General features: G+C 41.0%; 1 protein-coding gene across 3 annotated transcripts in view; it reads left to right on the top strand.

Moving 5' to 3' along the window:
- The first annotated feature begins 365 nt into the window (after positions 1-365).
- The window catches only part of ASAP1 (ArfGAP with SH3 domain, ankyrin repeat and PH domain 1), a 139,277-nt gene continuing 112,922 nt past the window's right edge, over positions 366-26,720 (top strand). Inside the window, exons 1-2 of one of the 3 annotated variants that reach the window (XM_042869035.1) lie at positions 366-703; positions 20,110-20,196. In XM_042869035.1, the coding sequence (XP_042724969.1) occupies positions 20,138-20,196 (59 nt within the window). In that variant the 5' untranslated portion in view covers positions 366-703; positions 20,110-20,137. The remainder of the gene's footprint in view (positions 704-20,109; positions 20,197-26,720) is intronic. The other 2 variants (XM_042869034.1, XM_042869036.1) reach the window with 2 other exon arrangements.

Raw genomic sequence — 26,720 nt, 5'->3', positions numbered from 1 at the left:
CAGAGGAAGAAACCCTACCTAAAAATCACTATGTAGGAATAAAGAAAGGAAACTATCCCCACCAGGATGTGAGGCTGGAGGCAGCGAGGGGAGGGCTGGGAGCTCCTGGGGCAGCTCAGTGTTTCCAGGCACTGCAGCCAGGACTGCAGCCTGCCACGGGCAGCCGAAGGGTTAACTGGAGAGGCAGCACGTTAGCTGTATCTGTGGAGATTATGGCGTGTTTATCCAGTGTTCAGATTTCCTGTCTGAGTGTTTGGATTTCCTGAAATCCCTGCTATCAGCCCAAGTGCTGTCCACCGAGCAGACCCTTTTCTCTCTCTCTTTTTTTTTTTGTTAGAAAAAAACTTCCATTTTTTTTTTTTTTTTTCACTTTGCTCACATGGTTGGCTTTCCTTCCTGCTCTCTTTCCAGTTGTAGTGCCTGTGTCTGCACACCGGTCAGGACATTTATGGATGCAGAGCAACACCCTTAGCCTGCAGAACTCTGGGCTCACCGTGCACTGGATTTCCTCTCTGTTTCTTTGTCGTTTTTTACTTTGGACTTTTATTTTATTTCATCTATTTCTTTTTCGTGGAAATAAAACCCGAAGAAACATGGTCTTTTCCAGGAAAGCATGGGAGAATATTTTTTAGTCTGAGATGGAATAATGGCCTTAGGTCTGAGGAGCACATCTGGCATGGGAATTCAGCCTGCACACATCCCGGTGAGTCGCAGGCGTGGGCTGGGAGGGTGCTGGGTGCCATGCAGGACAAAGGCTGAGCGGGGCTGCAGAGCTGCAAAAAGCAGATGGGTGAAGCTGAAGGGAAAACTTTTTCAAAAGGAATCACCAAAGTCCATTTTTCATTCCTAAAATGCATGTTGCTCTACAGCCTAGATAACAGCTAGGTAAGCCTTTACATATCAGGCCAGATTCTGTGAGTCCTTACCCATGTAAGTAACTTTTACTCACATAGAAATCCTCAGTGACTTTAGGAAGTGCTCCATAAGAAAAGTATTGCAGCATTAGGACCACATGTAGTAAACTGCAACGTCTCAACCTCTGTAAAAATCATCTTAAAGAGAATTTTACGAGTGGTATTGTGTGCTTTCTTGGTATTTCATGTTTTATTCTTGATCTACTTTTAAATTTTACAGAAAACTCACGTTCCAACTATTTATCCTATTGTCTCTTAACTAAGTTTGCTGGAAATGTATTTCATGCAGCAGTGTGCCGGGAGGCCAGAAAGGGGCTTTTGCTGTAGGAGGGAAAACGCTGAGTGCTGTGCTGCCCTAGCTGGAAAGTTGCATTCAAACACTGGGCTTAACTGAGGTTTTAACTTCATTTTCAAATGTGAGAGCCCCTGGCAGCATTACTGCTAGCCTGAGGTGTTCTCTGTTAAACCATAACCATGAGCACAATGGTTTGTCTGGTCTCAAAATCATTGAATCAGCATTGAAAAGGAAGAAGATTCTTCTTTTCAGACCTCTTTGGAGCAGATTTCGTTGCCAGCACTCATGGAAGCATTGTGGCAGGATGATGTGGAAGATAAAGCATCATCACTGCTGCAGCTTTTCTTGTGTCCCTTAGCAGGAGGCCATGCTTCCACTACATATTCCTGAGCTGCTCCTTGGACCTGATCCAGGGATTTGGTTCTCTAATTTCAGGGAAAAACTCGATTCAGAAATTGCTTATATACTCAGAAACACCTATAGGGAAAACAGCCTTTATTTTAGTCCTGATTTTCATTAGACTACCGAAAATGTCCTGATCTGTAGCATATAATATACTGCATCTATGCATACTCAAAAGACTTTAATACTTAATTTTTTTTTGATTTAACGGGAGAGAATACCTTACTTTTTCATACCAACAAAGAAAAGGAACCATTTTCCTAATTTTTTTCCAAAGCTTCCAATTTTGAAGTTTTAAACTTAATAATTATCTGGTGTTGCAAATTTCTGCACAATCCTTTGAATGTGATCTTGCTGCTCTTTTTTAGGATTTTCTTCAGAATTTGCTGAAGGTTTGTATGAGACCAGTCTGGCCAAATCTTTGCCTTTTTTTTGCCTGCAAGCCTTCAGGAATTTAGTTATTAACATGGAGCAACACTGAAACTGATGGTTTTTTATGCATTGAAATGTTGATTCCTGCTGTGTACATAGGTGGGCACACTCTGTGTGCCTCCAAAATGAGAGGCAGGGCAATGAACCCTTTACCTGAGTTAAACTAGACCTAGTGCCCTGCCTGCCCAAGGCTGCAACTGAAGTGGCTAGAGCATGTCTCAAAGATGGCGTAACAGTCAAAGCATCATTAAACATCAGTTAAGTACAGAAAACAGTGCACTGATGAGGACAGAAGGGGAAATGTAAAGACTTCTGTAGGTCTTTCCAACTCTGGGCGTGGAAATTTGGTTCACTGAGTGATGAGCCTTGGAACTGGCTCAATTGGTTTTTCCCTCCTTTTTGCAGGACAGTCAGAGCTTTCTGGTTTAAGTCAGGTTGGAAATGCTGTGGGAACAGTTTTTCTGGTGGTATTTTGGTATTTCCTCTTCTGCTCACGCCCAGACCAGGAAGTGCAGAAGCACAACCTTCAGCTCATTGTGTGCAGGTTTCTTTTTATAAATGTGAATTCTCTTTCCTCCTTCCCCTCAGCTTTTTTTTTTTTTTTTTTTTTTTTTCCTAATAGCCCTTACAAAGGTTTAAGTCTTTCTTAGATTTAGACTATGGGATCTTTTGAACCTCTTTACATATCTGTACCAAGCATTAAATTGTTCCCTGATAAATGATTATCATGTTAGTTTGAACCATCTAAATGCAATATTCCCACCTCAGCTCTCCATGCCCCCGGATTCCTGTGCCAGTGTTCCCCAGCAGCTCTTTCTGTGTTTCTGCTGCCATTCACTCCCATACCTTCAGCAGGATGAGGTCTGCCTGGACATGAATATTTATCTGTCCAGTTGCCAATAGATAAATAGATTAATAGCTACTTTTTGATAACCAACCACACCATTAAACTTTCTAAGATTAGATATGTCCTGTTCTTTCTTTCTCTCATTCTTCTTCCCTTTTCTGCATCACTGAGGAAGTTCAACTGATGCACCTTTCCTCCAAATGTCCAACACACTCATCATCACAACTGCTGGCCCTTCTGCCTTTCATACTGTTGTTGGCATGTGCAAATAAACAGTTATGACAGGAAAAGAGTCCTGCACAGCTAACTTCGTGCATGTGGTGATGTTTCTTTGCTCAGAGATAAATGGACCAGAGGAACTAAGCCTCTTTACCTGAAATTGTTCTGCACACTGTGAGGTTCTAACTCCTTCTTTTCATGTTATTTTCTGGAAAAAGCAAAGAATACAATTTTGTCTTTTATCTGAGCGAGTACAGCAAGTATATCACTTTTGGATTGTTTCTTCAAACCTCTTCTAGACACTTTGTAGGGTGTTTAATCAGCCATTATAAACAAAAATAAACTTTATCATAGAATCATAGAATCGTTCGAGTTGGAAGGGACCCTTAAAGGTCATCTAGTCCAACCCCCCTGCTATGAACAGAGACACCTACAGGTCGATCAGGTTGCTCAGAGCCCCACACTGCCTGACCTTGAGTGTCTCCAACTGTGGGGCATCTGCCTCTATGGGCAACTTGCTCCAGTGCCTCACCACCCTTTTTGTAAAAAAAACTTCTTCCTTATAACCCTCTTCTCTTTTAGTTTGAAACCACTTCCCCTGTTCTGCCACAGCAGACCCTGCTAAAGAGTCTGCCCCCTTCTTTCTTATAGCCTCCTTTATATGCTGAAAGGCCGCTGAGGAGGATCTTGAAGGCACATGGTGAAATGATTATCTGTATTTACATTTGAGTCTGCTCTCATAAGTACTACATGGAACAGATATGCCAATCACATTTGAAAGCTGTCTCAATATGGGACTTAGTTTGTAAGATAATTCCTTCAGTGGCTTCATAGTCCTCAAAAATATGAGGAAATACAAGCAGAGAGCACTTTCATTAAATAATTCTATAAATCAAGAAAACCTAAGTAGAGACAACGGAATTGCCAAGAATTTTAGAGCTATAGGCTTGCTTGGAGTATTTGTTTTCCCCTTGCCCTTGGCTTTAAAGTTGGGCTTTGGGTTGCAGTAATATAGAGGGTACCAGGTGAAGAGGGAAGCACTCTTTGTCTCCTTATCCAGGCACTAATTAGTGTGAGGATGGGGAGCAGCAGGGCTCAGCCTGGACTGCATACCATACCAAAACTCATTGCTTGGTTCCCCTAAACTACAAAGCCTGGCTGAGCTTTCCCTGAGACACAGCGATGTTTTCCCCACATCCTCCCCTATCTCAAGGCTGGAGTTAACAAAACCCATCTGCCTCTGTGAGTCAGCAGAAAAGTATTCAACTTTTATAAGAGTTAAGGGATATGGGATAGGGCAATGTCAAAGTGCAGAAGTCTTCCCCCAGCTTTGGGTTCACACAGCATGCACTGGGAGGAGGTCGTATTTTCTGTTACCATTCACCAGGCAGGATGATTTACACCAAATTGACGATGCAACCCCCAGTGTTCGGGGCCAGGGCTGTCAAACGAGTCTCTTCTCATCAGCAGGAAATGCGAACAAATGGGAAAATGCCAACAAGCAGCACGCACCCCAACACAGTGGCTGCGAGCAGCTTGGAGAAGTCAGAAAAAGTTTGATTTTATTCTCATCAAAAATGAAATGGGGAAGCCCCCCCCACCTCCTCTTCTGTCCCCTTTGCTACCACCCTGGTTCAAGCAAGTCAATCTGTAGGTAGTTGTGTGGGGGGTTGTTCTCAGTGGTTAACCACAGAACAATTCAAAGCATGTGGCTAACTCTGAAAAACTGCAGTGGTAGTAGAGAGAGTGGGGGGCTGCAGCAGGAAGTCCTGTACAGCCCGCAGCACAAGGAGGAAAACAAAACAATACTCGTATGTCTCCAAGCCTCCCTGCTGTCACTACATGGCAGCAATGGGCAGATGTCTTCAACGGTGTGCTGGGCAAAGCACCCAGCAGGACGCATGAGGCAGATAAAAGAGGTGTCAACCAAGGAGACAGCATTTCAACCCTCAGCTTTCACATATAAAGCCGGATAAAAAAATAACAAACAAGTTGTGAGCCTTGAGGTGAAGCAGAGCACTCTTAGGAGCATTGGGTGATCTCCAAGAGAAGTGCAGGGCTGAACGATAAGCAAGGTGGCACTGCTGAGGGGCAGTAAGGGGCATGGTGTAGGTTGGGGTGGAAAATGCCCCAGTGGAGCTCTGTCTCACAAAACCTGAATGCGTTGGGCAGAGAGGAAGTGCTGGAGGAAGGATTTGCACAGAGCAAATGGGAGCAGTTGAGTGTGTAGTGGAAAGTTGCCCTATGTCTGCATGGTGCCACAGCACAGACTTGGGAGTAACAGCCAGTCTTAAAAGATTTGGTGCTTAAAGAAACCAATACAACTTGAAATTGCTGCACTTCCACACCAGAGATCTCTGTGAGACGCTCTGTGAGTGTTTTGTAGCTCCCTAAAGTTCATGGGCTTTTAATTTCCACTCATTTTCTTTGTACCCCCAGTTTACGGTTAGGGTGGTGAGGCACAGGCTGCCCAGAGAAGCTGTGGATGTCCCATCTCTGGAGATTTTCAAGGCCAGGTGGGGCCCTGGGCAGCCGGGGTGGGTGGCAGCTCTGCCAAAGGCAGCAGGAGATGATCTTTGAGATGCCATCCAACCTAAGCCATCATATAATTCTGTATAAAGGAGGACCTCTCTTTGAATACAAACATGCATGTTTCTAAGTGATACCTGTGCAAATAATGTAGTGCAACTAATCTTCACCTAACTGCAAGCCTCATTTGTAATTCAGCAGGTAAAAATAACACATTTGTACCATCACCAGAATCACCCTTAACTTAAGAAGGAAAATAGCATTTCAATTCAAGCTGTTTATTCAGTCTGCTTTGGAGAAAAAAAGGGCTAGCCTGTTACACTGACTGGAGCAGTGGCTTTGTGGCATGAGGGTGGTGTGAGATTGCATCTGGAAGCCAAACTGTGTCCCCAGGGTCCTGGGAGAGCCTACAACTTCATGCTCTTTGCCATTCGTATTCACCACTCTGGGGAAAAAAGAAGTCAGCTGTTAGTGGTCAAACCACAGCCCACTCTCTTCTCATTCATCCTTGTAGCCAGAAGGGAGCAAGTACGTGAGAAATGAGAGACACACAGCTGAGGTGCTCCTCAGCACTGCTGGGTCAGAAAGAGGAAGGTGTCTCCTGCCAAGGCTGGTGCAGCTGCATGCTGTTTTTAATGCACTTGGCCAAATGTGTAGAAATCAATTTTGTTCTGGCCAGAAGTGCCAGCCAGAGGCACTGGGACAAGTCTTATGTTATCGAGATTCTGTATAACACCAAGGACTTAGCATCATACTATGGTTCCATATCAGAACATAAAACTGCCCAAGCCAATGCTTCAGGACTCTGTCCCAGTAGTGGATAAAAACTTATGCCTACAAAGCAAGAGCTAAGCATGACTATATGCAGTGATATTTCCCCAGATGACAATCCCATTTTCCCAGAACCTTGTCTGAAGGACTTCTGGAGTCAGAGATTGTACTTACATTGTACTTATCCTGGATCGACACTGGCAACATGGATCTGTGTTATTTTTCCCTTAAACTCACAGACATTTTTAGCATCCATGAAAAAACTTGTTTGAGTTCAACATGCAATTAGACACATTCATGGAAGAAATTTTGTCTTGAATTTACAGCTGTTAAATCCCTACTAACAGTCAGGGTCCAATCTTTATCTCCTGCCTGATTTATAGTACTATTACAAAGCAAGTTTTGTGGAAATATTCCAGATTTATTTGTGAGTAAATAAGATCTATGCCAGCACCGTGGAGTGCATAGATTTATTTTCTCTAATTTAGAGTGTAACTATATTGCTGCTTTCCTTCTGCTTTCCAATCCAAGTTGTTTAATAGTCACACAAATTAGCATACTTACTGATATAATCATTTACCTAATGGTACATTTCCCATAAAATGTGGAATACTGCAATCTCTGCTGGTGTAGGATACTGCCTCCATCCATCTGATCAGTGGCAGGTTATAGTTGCACATCCTTTAATAATTATTTCAGCAGGTGTCCTTTTATTGCTGTTCATAATTAGTAGCTGAGTACTTAGTAAAACTTGCTAGGATCAGAAATTCCTACAGTTCAGAAGTTATCTTTATTCATGAATAAAAAAAATCTTCATTAAGACTAATAGGTACTATAATTATATATCGAATGTACAGTCTTAAAATTATCAGCCACCAAGGCAGAATTTTGATCTTACACTTGTTTTGGATTAATGTCATAATCTGAATCCAGATTTAATCAATGGTGTCAGCCAAAGCCCTAGATCTCATGGGTCATTTCTACTTTATCTTCTTGCTTTCTGTATTGATGAAGTTGTGGTTGAGAAGGAGCCACGTGTTCATGTGCTGAATCTACTTGTGGCACAGGATCATCTGTAGCTGGAATTGGACTCAGACAGATCTAATTTCCTTACCATTGAGAATATCAGACTTAAAGGGAAGGACTAAGGATTAGTAGGCGACTGCAAGTCATGTTTGCTCCTGTGTCCAGGAGCCACATGACAACCTACCTGGCTCCTGGTCTGAGCTAGAGAAATCACCTGGTTGTTCGTATTTATCTTTTTCTTCCCAGAGTTCCTGGGAAGCTTAGAATAGTAATTATACTGTTACCTCTATGAGGTAGTAGATGCATGTATGCATATGATTGTAAACTCTTGTGCTTCAATCCTTTTTATACCTTCAAGTGCAAAGAACAGCCTGACTGTGAGAATGTTCTTCAGCCAAATCCCTCCCTGCTTCATAGATCATTTCTAAGGCTGCTTTTCACCATTTTAAATGTGATTCCTTTCCCAAAAAAAAAAACCAGAAGAAGCCCTAAGTCCTAAGCAACTCCTTCTCAGGGCTGGGTTATGCAATAGGCTCATGCTGTGAGTCACACTGGGGCTTCCCAAGCAAAGTTGGTCAATCTCTGCAGCTTGAGTAAGAGAGCTGAGTTTACAGATGAATGCCAATGATAGATCTGTTCATTAGGGGGCATAACCCCAACCCATGGATAAAACAGGAAGTCTTAGACAAGTCTTAGACTTGAGTGATACTGGATGATGTACAAACTCTCATTTAGAAGAAGAGAAGAGAATCTTCTTGTTGTCCCTGATGTTCTGAGAAAAACAAAAGAAAAAAAGGAACTTAACTCACAGAAAATGTTGAAATGGAGTTTAAATCATGTGTTAATGAGAAATCATGTGTTAATTAGAAATCTGTAGCATTTGTAGTCTAGTCTCTGCTCACAGGGTTGGGGCAACTGCACCACATGTGTATGTGCCCTTCTGTGACTTTGAGACCTTTCAGTCAATTCTGATGGAGGAACAGAGAACCTGAGTGCTCCTATATATTTTGTAACAACAGGCAAATGGAAAAATACAGTCTGTGACCCCTAACTACCTCCTCCCCAAGAAAAATGCCACCTCTATGAAAGAAATAAAAAGGGAAAAAGAGAGAACTTCCATGGAATTGAATCACTGTGCTCATCTGTGTTGGCTGCCGCTGCCTGGAGTGGCCACATTTTGTTTAGGCAAGTGGTACCATAAGACTTTCCTTTGTAGATAAAAGCTTAAATCAGTAACTTTCAGAAGCTTGTTGCCTAGAATTCAGAGCCTCAGATCATACAAAGTCCTGAATAAATTATTTCAAAGTTCTTTTGAAAGTGAGGTCAAGTATTTTAGCTCAGTAATTAGGATTTCAGCAGACAAGGGCACTTCCTCTTGAGTTTCCCAGCGCAGAACAATATAGCTCAGTCTTGAACTGCAGAACATTTGTTTTTGTAATCCAAATCCTTCCTAAATTCATCAGCTGGGCCAGATCACTGAAGATAAGTGAATTTGTGCCTTGGAGACCCTTGGATCCCTCCAGAATGTGAACTTAGAATGAAAAGCAACAGAAAGCCCCAGAAAGCACACTTGAGTGTTTTTACTCCTTAGCACCTCCGGCTATCTGCAACTTAGTTGACTAGATTTAGCAGGAGATGAGAGCTGGTCACGAAAACCAGAACTGTGCAGCCTCACCCATCTCCCACTCCAGATGCAAACTTCAGGGGTTTTGGTCTGATTCCTACAGACAGAAGAAAGGAGGATGACAGTGACCAGGCAGCATCTCTATGAACCTTGGCAACACCCTCTGATTTTGACTGCAGTTATCACGAGAAAATGTGTTTCTGTTTTGGCCTTTCCTGTGTGTGTCAAAAACAAATAAGATATTTGTTGGGATTTCTTCCTGAGGAGGAAATAGGTTCATTCTTGAATGCACTAGGCAGATCAGGTTCTTTCAACAATCAGAAGATACGTATGTGGAATTTCAACATTTTTAAGCCTTCCCAGGATATATATTCAACATTAATTTTTAATGTTTGTTACTGTGCTGGTATTGCAGCAAACAGTAGATCTAGTAGATATAAAGAAACTCAGCCTAATTTATGCTGTTAATGTAGTCTTTCTCAGAAGCAGAAGCTATTAACAAGATCATAATTTCCCTCACAGACACTATTTTTAACTAGGGAAGAGTTCTCTCAGAAGAGTAATAGACTTATATCTCTGTAGTATTTTCCCAATCAAGAGAAAGAGTTGCTTGAGGATCTGAGCAACTACTTCTTGAAGAAATGATGAACGTAGAGCTTTGCAGTAAATCATAATCACAATAAAATTAAAAAAAAAAAAAAATTGGCTGGGGATTAATGACTGGAATGTGAGTTACTGAATTAAATTGGTTCAGATGTTCCCCAGAAAAAATCTGAGATTCACAATGCTCTTTGGTTTTTGTTTTTTGCAAAGGAAGAGTTAGCTTGATTGCTTCAGAACTACTAACAATTTCTAGACCAGTAGAAGTGCTCTTAGCGGCCTGGTCTTGATCAAAAATAGCAGAAACAGAATTCAGAGCCTCCACAATTTCATTATCTGTTAGTGTATGACAGACAACATTAGATACTTATAAGATGTTAGAGGCTTGCTTTGGTTCCTCCGTCCAAGGGCAGGTTCATGAGTATGGCTCTGCCACAAAGACAGAACCCCCTGGATTGCTAAGTCTGCAGTCAAAACCCAATTGTGCCACTCATGGTCACTGGTAGCTCAGGTGGCTTTTCAATGGGCTTTCTCTGAGAATCTGCTTTCAAGTGTCCAGCCTTCCTTTGGCTCCAAGCTAACATTTGACTTGGTATTTCAGTCCCAGATTTGTTCATGACTCTAATCCTGAGCAACAAAATATTTATGCTTCTAACACAGTTCACTGAAGAGGCAGACTTAAAACTCTAAGCCAGGAACTGGAATTGAATCTTCCAGTTCATGTTGGTGGCTTTTTTTAATTAGAGATGTTTGTTCTTTTGTCAAGATCCAGACTCAGTTCATGAATATAATGGAGGAAGGAAATCAAAGCTGTGTAAGTCACTGACTGTGTTCAAGATATCAAAACTTTTCCTGCAGTTAATTAATATCGTATGCTGACCCAAAAGTGAAGCAGGTCTATAACCTGGAAGACAAAAAGGCTCAGTCAGGAGGTGCACTGCTGGAGGTACTGCACATCTGCCTTCTCATCTGTTCTTGGGAACCTGGCAGCAGTGCTTTAGTGGCTCTGCCTTATTCTCTTCTACTTAGGCTTTTGTAAAAAAAATGGACCTAACAACAATTGCCTAGAGGCAGTAGAAGAGAAAGGCTGCATTATTAAAATCCAGAATCTAACGCCATTTTGATATTCATCAAAGTTCTCAGAAATGAATTCTCCCAAGATCAAGGACTTAGTCAGCCCAGGTTTCTCCAGCTCATGTAGATAATTGTCCCTTGAAATAGCTGTCTTTCTCTATCTTCCCCTCTTTTTATTTTTTAGCATTGGCACTTGGCAAGTGTTCACTTAGCAGGCAGCTCAGCTCTGCTGCTGCAGAAGAGCAGAAGAAACCTCAAGTTTCCCATCATGTACATCTCCAGTTTCTGCAATGAGAAAAATATGCACCATGAGTGCATACAAAATATTCATCTCTCTGTCACCCACTGACAAAGTAGCAACACATCAGCCAATTAAACTAATTAATACATTGGTCAAATTTACTTTTCTGTGAAGTGGTTTATTAAGTAATAGGAAAGGCTTAGAGAGGTAATGCATGAGTTATTCAATATTTTTAACTATCAGAGCCTAGTGAGACAAATCCTTGATGCTTTCCTACCTTCCTGAAAGCTATGTGACTTGATTGCTTCTGTCTCAGCATAAATTCATGCTGCCACTAAAAAAAACAGTACCAGCATAATCGTTTGAGCTGAGAAAGGAAACTGATACAAATGAAAATGAAATACATGAGGTTTAATTTTCAGCTGCATCATTCTTCTCTCAGTAAAAATATCTAAATGCATATTACAGCATATGATTTTATTGTATTTTATGTATGAAATTTCTTCTAGACAAAAGAAATCTAAGATTATTAAAAGTTCTCATCAGTTTGCCACTGGCAGGTATGGCAACATTTGTGGTAGCACACCCAACAGATAAAATTATCATAGAATCATTGAACCGTTTGAGTTGAGAGACCCTTAAATGTCATCTAGTCCAACTCCTCTGCAACAAACATCTACAGCTAAATATTTCCTGGGGGCTTCCATTGAAAGCTTATTTAATTTTTGTTGTTGTTGTTTTGGCACCTCTTCTTGAATGTAGGATGAGGGCTATAATCCTGTATGTAGTCAGAGTATGGCTTAAGCAGAAATAAGAAAACCCTGCCACAATGCACTTGGGGCATGCAGCACCTTCAGGGTAGATGTCTACCTCTAGGCTTAGCTCCTCACTCTCTCTTTTAGTCAGTAGAATGAAAGAGGCAGTTTAGGCTGTGATTCATCCAACCTTTGTAGATATCTCCTTTAGTATCTATATTTTAAACATCTGCTCTTCCAGCATGAGGTGAGCTGCAACCTATTTTCAGTAACTATAAAGAGAACTTGGGGAGAACAGTCCAGACAAAGGCACTTTGTCCACTTTGTCAGGGATGTCCCACTTCTGAAGTCTAAAAGTTGAGTAAGAGCTTACTGAAGTGGGTGTAAAGAGCCTCATTTACATGGACTGAGTCTGGATCAAAATTTAAAGACTGTTCAGTCGCTTTGTTTGAGATGATCTCATTTTTCAATGCAAAGAGAACATAACATTTCAAAGGACATGCTCATGGATCTGGGCATGTCTCAGTATAGTTACAGATACACACAAGGAACAAAATAATAGGATATTTAGGAACATTTTTGTGTTCTTGTTGAGGTTTCCATCTGCCTCATGTTCTTGGATATTCCATAGAAACGTTTTAATAATTCTATACTTGACAGCACTCAGCTGAAGGACAGAATGACCAGCAGCAGTGCCAGCTAAAGGATGTGACACCGTCACAGGGTTCATAAGTGGGAAATGGTATTATTTGGTACATGCCAAAGGGGAAGGAAGAACAACCCAGCAGCTTGAAGGAGTTATCCTGCTCAAAGCCTGGCTATGTGCTTGAGACTGAGGTGAACACATGGGGCTCTGGTTCCTGGCTCAGCCACAGACTGTGTGGGACTTGTCTCTGGAGGAGAATAAGCAGTGATCATTTCAGGAGGAAATACATTCATTAAATCTGTGGAGTGTTCAGACAATACCAGATCAGATGAGTGCCTGAATAATCAACAGGCAGCAAGTTGTGTTCTCTGCTCTGCTTGGGAGCTCCCACCATAGAGCAGAAAAGCCACTATAGAGAGGATGTGGAGAGTTCAGAGGCAGCAGATTTTTCATGCAGGGAGAAGCTGATTTTTAACACAGCTACCACAGGTTTAGTTGTTTCTGATTCATATGGTATCACTCCATCCTATAGATACATTTAGCAAGTCGTTGATTCTGCCCATCCTCAGTAGCTACTGAGAATGAATGGGACAGTGACAAGAGGACTCTGATGTAATATTCAAATTATATTATATATCTATTACCCATATTCTCAGTACAGGATTGCTTTGCTGCAAACTTTGTATGAAGTTAATCATTAAACAGCTACCAATCTTGCATAGCAAGTGGGAAACATCCTCATGTCATGAATTTCTCACAGGCTTCAGAAGCATGTTGCAAGTAACTCAAAATCTTGGACTGTGGATGGCAACTTTGTCATCAAACATAAGAAAATGCCCTTGTCAGGATCAGTTGAAAGTTCTCCAGAGGTCTGAAGCTGGGATGCAGACATTCCGATTATCTGCTACTTCCACAAAATGAAAATTCTTCCCTGAGTCCAAGGAACAGCTGATGAATATCGTAGGAAGTGATAAAAAAAGGTCACTCGTAAGTGAATCCAAGGAGATTTAAGTCATGACACTATTGTCCTCAAGCCTTTAGACAAATAACAAAAGACTGGCAGGACTGGAGAGTCCTTCAGTCCAAATACGTATACAAATCTCTATGTCATATACCTAAGTTCTAAAGAAAATTCATCTTTAAATGAGGTTGCAGAAAATTACCCAACAAGTCCATTTAAACCCTCTGGTCATGTATAGCAGCGTGTTGTAACATCATATAGAGGTGATATATTACAAAACTTTTGAGCTTTGGAATTATTATCTTTTGCAGCATGAATTTCTAACCCAGATTGATGTTGTCTGATGCAAATTTTTGTAGCCCTTTGCACAGTTCAGATATCATATCGTGGTCATTTCATGATCATAGGAGGATTGTCTCATTGGACAAGGACAGGTAATGAAATTCCATTCTAACAGCAATGACATCTCCTAAAACTAGATTCTTTTTTAATCAGCTGTTAAAGAATACTGTCCAAGAAGATACTTGAATTTTAAAAGTTGATTTTCAGTATTCTCAGTACATATTCAAACATATGGATATCCCAGGATGGATGGAAGAGTGCTTTTACTTTGCCAGTGTACTTAAAAGCTCGAAAGAACGACCTGAGGATTAGCAATCCTTTCAACTTGACATCAATTCACCATAAAACACAGGAATGGCTAATTCCAGGCACTATTCATAAAGAATTAGAGAAAAGTAGTGTAATTCATGGCAATCAGGAAATTTATTTTATTTCAAGAAAGCTGTCCTGATATTTTTGAGAGTTTACATTTTCTTGAAAGAAATCAATATTATCGATGTAGTAAGTATGAACTTTAGTAGAGCTTTTAGCACCAAACAGCATTTTGATTGAGAAACAAGGGTTGTCTAAAGACGTCAGTGTAATTATATAACAGATAACTGAGCAACTGACAGTTCACAGAAACCATTAGATACGGACTCAGAGTATCAGACAGGTCTTCAGGGCTCTAAGCTATTAGACACTGTGGTCTGTGATTTGTAAGGAACACAGAATTATCACTGGTAAAGTGAGTGGAGTTTGAATGGGGGCACCCCTGAATCCCTACCAGTGCAGGTGGTCTGCAACGATCTGCTCATAAGAAGGGAAGGTAACAGTGCTCAAGGTGATATGAGACCGAAAGACAAGTTGTAGATGTTGTGAGAAGAAATCCGTCCTGAATCATTGTGAGCTCCTGTGGTGTTTGCTGAGCGCTGCTTTCCCTGCCTTGAGCAGTCAGACCAGGCAGTGACCGTGTAACTCATCTTGCCCTTGGCTTCCCAGATGGTAATTACAGCAATTACAAAAATCCTGTTCAAGACTTCTTGTAAGGATAGCTGTGCATGGATAGCCAGAGTAAAACAGACTAGTTAAAGAGATACATGCACAGCCTTGGCTAGTGCAATTCAATGACAGTTTTTCTGTTATTATTTCTTTTGCTATTCAGCTCATACCCATAAGAATGCTAGATCTAGCTGAGTTCTGTGAAAACACTGAAAATACAGCTAATGCATGAGGTCAAGATGGGGTCTTCATTCCTTTGGCTACATTAAAAAGGTCTGAGTTGACATGTCCAGACAAATATCCTCAGATTTCCTCCACTGACGGACATTAGACCACATGCTAACAGTGTTATCCAAATCACGGATTAAAGTGAAACCATAGAACATATGTTTCTCACATCCTGTTTGGATGATAACAACATAGGCACAAACAAAAAAACCTTTCAGTAGATTTTGGAGTAAAATGAAAGATACTTTCTTTAATCTCATAGTTTATTCAAGAACATATCAGTTATTACATCAATTGAGTAATTTAAGTCTGCATTTTGGTTATGCCAATGGCTTCAATAACCTTTTCAAAATGTGATTTTGAAGATAATCTTTAAATTTATAGGAGAAGATTTTCAACATAGTTTAGATAAGGCAATAAATTGCTTTCCTGTAGTTCAAGTTACCAGCTTAATTATTTCATTTGCAGAATTAAGATTTTTTCTACTTGCTCAGTTTTAAAACTTCTTGGGATATCAAAGCTGCCTGCTTAGTCATTAGCTGTGAATTGCAGAATGAAGCAGTGCCCTACAGCACTTCCAGATGAAGCAGTCTGTTTATACAGAAAGCACAAAAGCTATAATTACTCCATGATCACATTTGTATATCAAGGTCAGAATTCTGTGATTCATGCTATTGTTTGGACATAAAGGGAGTTGATTTTCAGCATAGTGGTGTACAACTACTATTATTGCCACATCAGTGCCTGTAGAAACAATATTAACTTTTGCTTGCTTTTTTCTAGTTAGGTTAACTCCAGTTCAAACATTCAAGAAAACTGGCTGGTTAATATTTCTCCTAAAATATTCATTAGGCATGCAAAATATATACTTATATATATATATTCCCCAGGTTGTTCCGACTGTGCATTCTATTATTAAAGCAAAAATAAATCCTCCAAAGCAAAAAGAAAAGCAAAATTGGTCATTAAGTGATTTATGCTTGAAATCACACAGAGGTTAAGCAATATCAAATGCAGGTAATTAAAGACTGAAAAAAAGACTCCTGATATTTTTTCTCATCTGTAAAATACCTACCATAAGATTTTCTTCTTACCTATTATCTATTATACTCAGTAATTTTTATATTCTATTCTGAAAATTGATTGCCTTCTCATGCTCTTTTACTGGTTCTATGATCTTAAAAACATGGAGATTCAACTCTTTATGCTACTTAGTCATAAGCTAGGATTAGTCAAGCACTTAGATTTTACCAATTAATTCAATATGATTGTATATATTCATAATCAGGAACAAAAATAAGTGCTTTCCTCATGTGAGGACTAATAGACCATACTAATGTATTAACACACCTCAGCTGACACCCAGATTTCAAGCGTCTTCAATGTCATCCTGTTCTTTGCTAGGTCTCTTTCTCTTAAGCCCCATCTAGTCTTTCTTTTTCAGGTGTAGGTATCCCTAGACAGAAGCACCCCACAGTCAGACTAAACACTCTCATAGATGCAAGGCCTGAGGAATTTGTCTTCTGAATGAAATTCTAGTAACTTGTCCAAGGTCACAGAGATAGGGATTTGAATCTGCTTGAGCACCTTCATCACTAGGCTAACGCTTCTTTGGAGAACCCACATACATTTCCTTCTCACTGTTCTTTCTCATCAATCACTCCTGATATCTTCAGTCAACTTGATTTCTTTATAAATATTTTTCTGGATTTTGCCATTTTTATTTGCTGATTTAGGACTGAGATGTGCAGAAATGCATAGGAGAACTAGAAAAGAAATCTGAGTGATTTCTGAGCCACTGAGATCTAAACACAAATGTTGACACTATAGAAGGGAGGGACACCACCCACCCTGAGGGACCTGGGCACACTCAAAAAGTGGGCAAACAAGAATCTAATGAGGTTTAACAAGGCCAAGTGCCTTGGGTAGAGGTAATTCCAGATATGTGTACTGACAGGGAAAAAAGCTCACTGAGATCAGCCCTGCAGAGAAGGACCTGGGGGTCCTGCCCTTGTGAGATCCCATCTGGAGTACTGTATCCAAGTCTGGGTCCCCCAGTTCAGGAAGGAGCTGTTGGAGAGGGTCCAGAGGAGAACTATGAAGATGATCAAAGGGCTGGAGAAACTTTCCTGTGAAAAAAAGGTTGAAGGTGTTGGGCTTATTTGACCTGGAGGCTCTGGGGAGAACTCAGTACAGCTTTCCAGTACTTGAAGGGAGCTCACAGGAGGCAGGAGGGGAGCCAGCCTGATAGTGACAGGACAAGGGGGAATGGCTTTTAACTAAAAGAGAGAAGATTTAGGTTAAATGTTAGGAAGAAATTTTTTAATCAGAGGGTGGTGAGGCACTGGCTGGGTGGAGCTCTGGGCAGCCTGAGCTGGTAAGTGGAATCCTGCCCATGGCAGGGGACTGGAACTAGGTGATCTTTAAGGTCCCTTCCAACCTAAGCCATTTAATGATTCTATGATTCTACTGAATGCTGTAAAACTGCCTGTAACACATGGATAATTAAATAATCTTCAGTTCCTTTTTCGAGCAGAATTAAGGAAATTCTGTGACTTTTTTGGATTTATGAAAAATTGGTTAAATACAAATAAACTACCACAAATTCAAGACATAATCTACTGTAAATCTAATGTAAATCACAATTACCTGTGTTCCTACATCAGTGTTTTATTTAAAAAGTATCGAGCCATTCTATTTTCCCTTTTTAACCTAACACTGTTTAGATTTGAAAGCATGAACTTGCAGTCATGAAGGTGATTGTTTTGCAAAGGAGATGGATAATATTATTAAAACGAACAGATGTGCTGCAGTGTTAAACAACAAACAGACATGTCATTGTGGATTGAGCCAGATCCAAGGTTGCCAGCGGCTGTGATTTTGTTGTAAGATTGGGGGACTCTGTTATTTGCTGGGGGAGGACTTTCCCAGCTCATGAAATAATCATATCTCCTTCTAACACTTTTTTTCCATTACATGTAATGTAATATTCAAGCATAATATTCTGAGCAAAAGGTAAATAACTTATACTTCATCTGTTTATAAGTTAGAAGATACCTTACATCCTTGCTTTAGTTTCAAAGAACACACCTCCTCCTTTAAACAACAGCTTAGTCTGATAGAGTTAGGGACAAAGCTGTGACTGTTTCTTCTCCCTTGCTGCCAAACTGGTGGCATATGTGGATCCATTATGCATATATGTAAAAATCCCAAATCAGTTTGGGAGTTGCCTTGTCCTCCTAATGGGAAAACAGATTTTGACCACATTATTTGAAAGTATCATAATGGCTCAGAAACAGAAGGGAAAAGAAAGACAGTAACATTCTATTAAAAAAACACGTATGTCGCAATTTTTAATTGAATCCCATATGTTTTGGAGCCTGGGATTATCCTACATTATTTTTAATGTTAAGGATTGGCAGACCTCCAGACCCACATGACAAATTTGGAAACATAAAACAAACAGGACAAAACCCATAAACAAACAACAGCAGCCTCTAGGGAAATAGGTTAACAGCAGTAACAAGACAGCTCTCTCAGTGAGGAAAACAAAAACTGATGGAAGAACTAAGTGGAGTCCTCAGATAGGAATGTGAACTGGAGACATGGGTTGTGGTCGATACTCAGTGTCCCAGTCCTGTCCACCTCCTCCAGAGATTCTGCAGCATCTCTATCGCTTTTCTTCCCCATCAGTCTTAAACTGGAAATAATATGGAACATAGTGGTGGGATGAAAGCTTGATGAAAAGGCTTATGTCCTGGTACAACCACCTTCTGGAAGAAAATAAGGTTATCAACATGGATTCATCAAGGGGAAATCATGCTTGACCACTCTAGTGGTCTTCTACAGTGTTATAACTGTCTAGGTAGATGAGGGAAGAAAAGTGGTTGCTGCCTACCGTGATTTCAGCAAAGTGTTTTACACTGTCTCCCATAACATCCTCACAGGTAAGCTTAGAAAGTGTGGGAGAGATGAATGAACAGAGGTGATCTGGGAGCTGACTGATTGGCAGTCAAGTCTACTTGAAGGTTTGTAAGTACCTGTATTCGCCAGGGATCAGCACTGGATCTGGTCTTAACACTTTTTCAACAATGTGGAGTGCACCTTCAGCAAGTTTACTGATGGTATGAAGTTGGAAGGAGTGACTGATACACCAGAAGGCTGTGCTGCCATTCAGCAAGAATTCCACAGACTGGGGAGCTGGACAGAGAGGAATTAATAATGTTCAAGAAAGGCAAGTGCAGAGTCCTACACCTGTGTAGGAATAACTACATGCATCAGACTGGGGGCTAACCTACTAGAGAGGAGCTCTGGGGTCCTGCAGCACAGCACTTTGATCAGTGTTATCAATGCGCATAAATATTAAAGGAGTAGAAGCCAAGTGGATGGGATCAGGCTCTTCTTGTTTGTGACAGGACAAAGAGCAATGGGCACAGACTGGAAGATAGGAAGTTTCATATGAACATGAGGAAAAAATTCTTTACTGTGAGGGTGACAGAGCACTGTAACAGGCTGCCCAGAGAGGTTGTGGATTCCTTATTTGGGAAGCCTTTTCTGGAGATATTCAAAATCCACCTGGATGCTTTACTGTGCAACCTATTGTAGGGAAGCTGCTTTAGCAGGGGGGTTGGACTGGACTAGATGATCTCCAGAGGTCCCTTCCAACCCCTACGATTCTGTGATCTCTCCTTTTCTATTCTTCTACATGCAGGGTTCCTGTCTGTCAATCCACTTTTTCCACCCAAACTCTTTATCCTTCAAATCATATCTCTATCTTCCAAAAAAAAAGGATCAGTCTGATGCATGCACCTGACACGGAAATTTTCAGCCTGAATGGTTGATATGAAGTTATAGCCGAAAACAGGGTCTTCTAGTGAGAAGTGTCAGAGGAGCTGGGCAGGCTGCGCTCCCACTCGGCGCACAGATCAGCCAAGCGAGTACTTGCCACATTTAGTTACACAAAGCGAGTTTTCCTAGTCAGCTAAATGAAGCTCTCACATAGCAGTTTTTAGCAAGGTGTTATTCTCAGAGGATTCCTAATGGGTCTGTTTACTCTAATGAAGCTCACAATATCAAATACAGTAATCAAATACTCCATGATAAATCGACATCCCCAAAGAATTAATTAACAAAAATTTTTTTCAAACTGTGAATAAATGACCTTGTCAGTTCACAGCTCTGGACAATTTTATTTACTTGCACCATCTTTTCTCCTCATCTAGGTAGTTTTCTGGTCGTGACAGATGAGACATGAGATCTTCAGCTTCCAGGCTTTCAAGTTTTTCTTCAAGAGATTCATTATGGAATCGGTAAGAAAGAAGAAAGACCAATGTCTAAATAACAGGTTTAAAATATAAAAAGCAGTAAAAAAAAAAAAAAAAAAAAAAAAAGTGAAAAGCCCTAAATGAATTGTTTTTATCAATTGCAATATGTGCTACTTTGGACATGACCGCAGAGACGTTTATCAGAAAACATCTAACCTATTGATCCTTCCGAGGATCAAAAAATTCAATCAGTCAGTAAATCCTTACAGAGCACTGAGTGCCCATGCATGTACTGGAGCAAATGATAATACTTATGATGTATTTTGCTTTGCTTTGCTTTCATAAATTTCCAAGTTGGATGGGGAGGGCAGGGTATAAAAAGGACACTTTGTAGGTCCTCTCAAGTCATCCAGATCTGGTAACAGATGTTGTTTTAACTTTGCAAACAACACATCTATGAGATCAGCCCAAAAACTCTGTGGCAAGTTTTGTGCGGGGGCTTGAAAGACGAGGGAGTCTCCTCTTCTTGTGATGCAAAACACAGAATAGCACACAGTTGTCTAAATATGCTTTTGTTTATTCAGTCTCTGGATGGTGAGTGCTCTTGTTTTAAAGTTTTTGCTGTATTTTATTGAGCCACTAGAATGACATTTGGATTGCCTGACTTGAACTCCCTACAGCAACATTGGCAATATAGGCAATGGTTTGCTTTGTACCTGGTGCTCTGGATGGAGCTCTCCTGGCACAGGTCACTGCTCTCTACCCAGCAGCGTGAGTCTTTCATCTTCTCTTCTTCCCTGGGAAAAGGGTTGACCATACTGCACTCCAGTCCTGCCAAGGGGGGTGAATCATTGCTGCTGATCTGAAAATTGAATAAATCTTCCATTGGTGTGTTTGCTTTTTCACATGGTTATGCATGTTTTCGCTTTTTAAGCCCAGGATGCCTGAATAAGCGAGAGTCCAGATGTCAGACAATTATCTTTTGAAAAGTATGAAGCAATTAAGCTGGGTATTTCCACTTGATTTTGAAACAAGATTTAGGTTTTTATGTCCTACTGCTCTTGAAGGAATAAAACAAAGCACAGCCACCAACAAACAAATTAGTGGTAAAATCACTGAAATGAATGAAACCTTATTTCCTGAGTATTTGTCTTGACTAAAGCTCCTGTGAAGGTGCAAAACATCATTGGGCATCTACAGGGTCTTCTTCCTACACTCATTCTCTTGATAAAGAGCAAAATGAGGGCAAAGCTTTTTTGTCCATGAGGGCAATAAGCATCTTTTTCCACTCCACATTTTTATCTTCCCACAAAACTTGTGTAACTACAGAATTTTGACAGCTTTCTTGCTTTTCTATTGAATTGTCAGGCATTGGCAATGTATTAAAAAATTATAAGGATGTATCATCTTCTACTGTAGTCAATGGAAAACCAGTTAACTTAGGAAGTAGCAAGCTCATTTTCAGTGGCCTAAAATGGTTAAAAATAGAAACAAATGAATATCCAGAGAGAAGAGACGCTATGATGAAATTCTAGACTGATCTTCTGAAGCTCTTTATTTCATTTAGCATCAATTGAACACAGACCTGATGGACTAGGTCCATATGGCAAAACCAATTTCCAAAAGCTTCCAGACTCTTTCAGCTGTCTTGAGATTTAAGAGAACCCCACAACTATGACAATCAAATGTCTGCTTTACAAGACAGACAGACCCTAATTTTAAAATGGAGGCATTTTTGCTTCACGCTTTGAGCTTTAAAGCAAGTAAAATATTTCGAAAACTAAAGAACTAATAATATTTATTCAACACTATAAGCCAGCCTTTGAACCTCAGCTCGGTAGATCCATACACGTGCACATTTATAAGACTATCTTAGAAAAGATGTGGCAGGGTCTCGGTCTCACTTCTTCCACTAGATAGTGTTCAAGTGCTGGCAAATTCATAAGAGATAGATGGGCAAAAACAAACAAACAAAGAAACAAAAAAAAAAAACTAACAACCAAATCTCTATCCTTTATATCTTCATCTTCATATCATGAACAACTAGCAGAAAGTCCTCTTATTTGCTTTCCAAACCTTTTTTTTTTTTTTTTCTACCCAATAAAATGCTGATGAAATTGTTTGGCCTGAAAGGCCTTCTTATCCTTTAGCTGTTTTTTAAAACTCACACAATAAAATATACAGTAAAAACACTTTGTCCTGCTATAGCACTACTCAGCTGGGGATCCCAGTGTGCTTTCACCCAGAAAAACAATAATTGTCTGCGTTCCACAGATAGAGAAACAAAGCACATAGCAATAAAATGCCATGTCACACCTGTGAATGGCAGCTTAGAACAAGATACCAGGTCTACAATACCTTTATTTAGTTTTCAAACTTCTTCCCAGGTTTATTTTGCTCTGAACCATCAGTTTCACTTCAGGCAAGATGCATACTGCTATCAGCATATATCTAGCAGCTTAGCTGGATGTAGCTTAGAACCAGAAATTATGCCTGGAGAATGAGAAAGCCATGTCATTTGCAGAGGGAAAAAGAAAATATTGAAATGTTTGCAGTACGGGTTGAGGCTTTATTTCATTCTCTTTTTGTTTTTGGAGAGCCTGCTATGCCAGCTGCTCTGCAACATGTTCATTTTTGCAGTATCAGTTACTGATCTTAGTCATTGCCATTTTCTATATTAGAAAAAAAATGTATTCAGCTACTACTGATTCCTACTTTATAATTTGTCCCATCTTGAACTTAGATTGGCCACTGCGGTAAAGCAGAATAAGAAATCCTTTTACAAATATATCAATGGCAAGAGAAAAACCAAGGATAATCTCTATCCTTTAATTGATGTGGCGGGGAATGTGGCCACAGATGACAAGGAGAAGGCTGAGGACCTCAACGCCTTCTTTGCATCTGCCTTTAATAGTCAGACCAGCTATCTTCAGGGCACTTTGTGCCCTGATCTGGATATCTGGGCTGACACGCAGAATGTCTCCCCGGAGATCGAGGTGGAGACAGTTAGAGAGCTCCTCCTCCATCTGGACAGTCACAAGTCCATGGGACCGGATGGGCTTCATCCTAGGGTGCTGAGGGAGTTGGCGGGGGTGATCGCTAAGCCACTCTCGGCTATCTACCAGCGCTCCTGGTTGACTGGAGAGGTTCCAGAGGATTGGAGGCTTGCTGATGTGACGCCCATCTACAAGAAGGGCTGTAAGGAGGATCCGGGGAAATACAGGCCTGTTAGCCTGACATCAGTGGCAGGGAAGGTCGTGGAACAAATCCTCCTGGGAGAGATCACATGGCTCGTGCGTGACGTTCACAGGGTCAGGCCCAGCCAGCATGGGTTCATGAAAGGCAGGTTGTGTTTGACCAACCTCATCTCCTTCTACGACTGGGTGACCAGACTGGTAGATGAGGGAAAGGCAGTTGATGTAGTCTACCTAGACTTCAGCAAAGCCTTTGACATGGTCTCTCACAGTATCCTTCTGCACAAACTGGCTGCCCGTGGCTTGGACAGTTTTACCCTCCGTTGGATAAGGAACTGGCCGGAGGGCCGTGCTCAACGGGTGGTGGTCAATGGAGTGAAGTCTAGCTGGAGACCTGTTACAAGTGGTGTCCCCCAGGGGTCGGTACTTGGGCTCATCCTGTTCATCCTGTTTAATATCTTCATTGACAACTTAGATGAAGGGATTGTGTGTACCCTGAGTAAGTTTGCAGATGACACCAAGTTGGGAGGTGGTGTCGATCTGCCTGAGGGCAGGGAGGCCCTGCAGAGGGATCTAGATAAGCTGGATCGCTGGGCTGAGATGAATGGGATGAGGTTCAACAAGGCCAAGAGTCGGCTCCTGCACTTTGGCCACAACAACCCCATGCAGTGTTATAGGCTTGGGGATGACTGGCTGGATGAGTGTGAAGAGGAAAGGGACCTGGGGGTGTTGGTTGATGCTTGGTTGAACATGAGCTGACAGTGTGCCCAGGTGGCCAAGAGGGCCAACAGCATCCTTGCCTGCATTAGAAATAGTGTGGCCAGCAGGAGCAGGGAGGTGATCATCCCCCTGTACTCAGCACTGGTGAGGCCGCACCTCGAGTACTGTGTTCAGTTTTGGGCCCCTCACTACAAGAAAGACATTGAGACCCTGGAACGTGTCCAAAGAAGGGCAACGAAACTGGTGAGGGGTCTGGAGCACAAACCTTATGAGGAGCGGCTGAGGGAGCTGGAATTGTTCAGTCTGGAGAAGAGGAGGCTCAGGGGAGACCTCACTGCACTCTACAACTTCCTGAAGGGAGGTTGTGATGTAAAAGGGTCTGGCCTCTTCTCCCAGGCAAATAGTAGGACCCGAGAAAACGGCCAGAAGTTATACCAGAAGAGGTTTAGGTTGGATATTAGGAGAAACTTTTTCTCTCAGAGGGTGGTCAGGCACTGGAATGGCTGCCCAGGGAGGTGGTGGAGTCGCCGTCCCTGGTAGTGTTCAAGAGATGCCTGGATGAGGAGCTACAAGATATGGTTTAGTGCTTGTGGTACTAATAGGAATGGGAGGGTGGTTGGACTGGATGATCTTGCAGGTCGTTTCCAACCTTGTAATTCTGTGATTCTGTAAGTTTAATCACAGAGTACTCCTTCATGCTACTTTGGCCTTGTCTTGCTCTTTGCAGCCCCTTCTCTCCTGCCATCTGCATCAAATCACATCTGCATCAAAAAGCGAGCATGTCTCCTGTCACCAGCCCGCTGCCCCTTGCTGCAGGCTGATGTTTTGCTGTTTTTCTCGTTGGAGGATGCAGAGGTTCCAGGGCCACTCTTGCTGTTGTTACTGCGAGCCAGGAATGCCATTATGTGTTTGTCCATATGGCTCTTGATCTTGCATGACAAAACCAAATCAACAAAGGCAAAACTGAATCAGCAATTTAGTTGGCTTAATCTTGTGTAACTCAATGCTCTACTCTGTTTTCAGTGTTGTTTTCAGCTGGCCTTTGAGATAACTGTTTGGGCTTACTCATCACTCAGCTAAGCTCCTTGCACAGAACATTCAAAATATATCATTTAGTTCTGTGCTTCTAAAATTTTGGTTTCTCATTTGGTACATACAGTGTTAAAAATGCAAATGTTACCAACATGTCACTTACAATGAGAACACAATGGATTCTCTTATTGCTATCATATTAATATTAAAAGAATGCAAAAAGAACCTTTTGTTTAAGCCAATGTTGCTAGTGCTAAAAGGGTATTAAATGAATACTGTAGTTTCTAAGGCAGCTTCCTATGTTTTCTTAACTAATTTCAAATACCAGATGAAGAAAAATGCTTTGAAATGCCAGTATGAAAATTGAAATCAGCTGATTCTTTTATTCAAAACAGTCACAGTGGTAACAGAAATTGTTGATGCAGCTCATCTATTTCATGAGCCTTACTGCTAGATACTGTAGCTTAAAAACACAGAGTTGCAACCAGTACGTTTGCTGGATATGGATATTAGCTTTCTTCACGCAGAGAAATTATTTAGATATGAATGGTTTTCCTTGCCTGCAAATTTACATGACTTTCTGTCCAAATAACATAATCATTTTAAAAATTTGTTTGCAAATGTCAAATCCAACTGCATTCTTTCTCAAGTAAAACAGTTTTGCAGTTTACCATGCAAGTTCCCTTCAGCAAATTAGCGCCAGTCACAATGTGTGATGTAGGTTTTGCTGTTTAAAATAGACTTCGCCTTTTCCTGTGAGTACATCATACATTTATGTGATATTAAAAGCTCAAACATGCTGCAGGTTAGAATATGTAGCTTTTACATTCCATAGAAGGTTCAGTGAGCTGATTCAGTGAGTGAGGTTCCTCTGAGGATGAAGGTCCTCCTGGTTGAATGTTTCCAGCTGCAGCATGAAGGAGTGGTACTCCACATCCTTATATAAATTGGGTGGTTCTGTTAAATATAACAAAGCTATGGGAGTTCCATTAACAAAAAAGGTTTCCTGACTTTCAGCACAGGAGCTATTTCAAAATGAGCAGCCAAACTCATTCTGCTAAGACTTTTGTTAATTTGAAGCTCCTTTTATCTTCTAAACTCATCACTCATCTCAAAGGAGAAGAGTTGAATAGGAAACATTTGTGCGTGTTATAATATGTAATGCTATAAATCTAAATGAGCTTTTCTCATTAATTTTGTCAGAAGTTGCCTGAAAATAAACTTACAGAAATATAAGAACAGCAATGGGCATGTATATGTTTTCCCAGGGAAGCTCAATCTGACAGAACAAATGCATTCTTCTGGGAGATCAAACTCCACAGCTGCCTCGTGCCCCATAGAGCTCCCATACAGTAGGTTCTGATCTACACCAGTTTTCTCCACAGTAACAGCCAAGATGGGAGACTCAGAAATAAAGAAAAGAATGTAGTGCAAAGTGCAATGACCTCTTTGAGGAAAAAAAAGAAAAAAAAAAATTATCATGAGGTCCTGGCATGGTGATGTCCATACTGACAAGGGAGAGACATCCGTAGCAACCATGCACACAGCCATTTCGTTCCCACCTCACAGCTCACTCCCCTGCCCCATAGCAGTTCGCATGTTGCGTGGGTGGCAGCTTGCCTG

The sequence above is a fragment of the Lagopus leucura genome, unplaced genomic scaffold, assembly GCF_019238085.1.
Source record: "Lagopus leucura isolate 7727_CA_CO unplaced genomic scaffold, USGS_WTPT01 Super-Scaffold_100002, whole genome shotgun sequence".
Lineage (NCBI taxonomy): Eukaryota > Metazoa > Chordata > Aves > Galliformes > Phasianidae > Lagopus > Lagopus leucura.
Note: the sequence above shows the minus strand (reverse complement) of the source record. Positions and strands in the feature narration are given on the sequence as shown.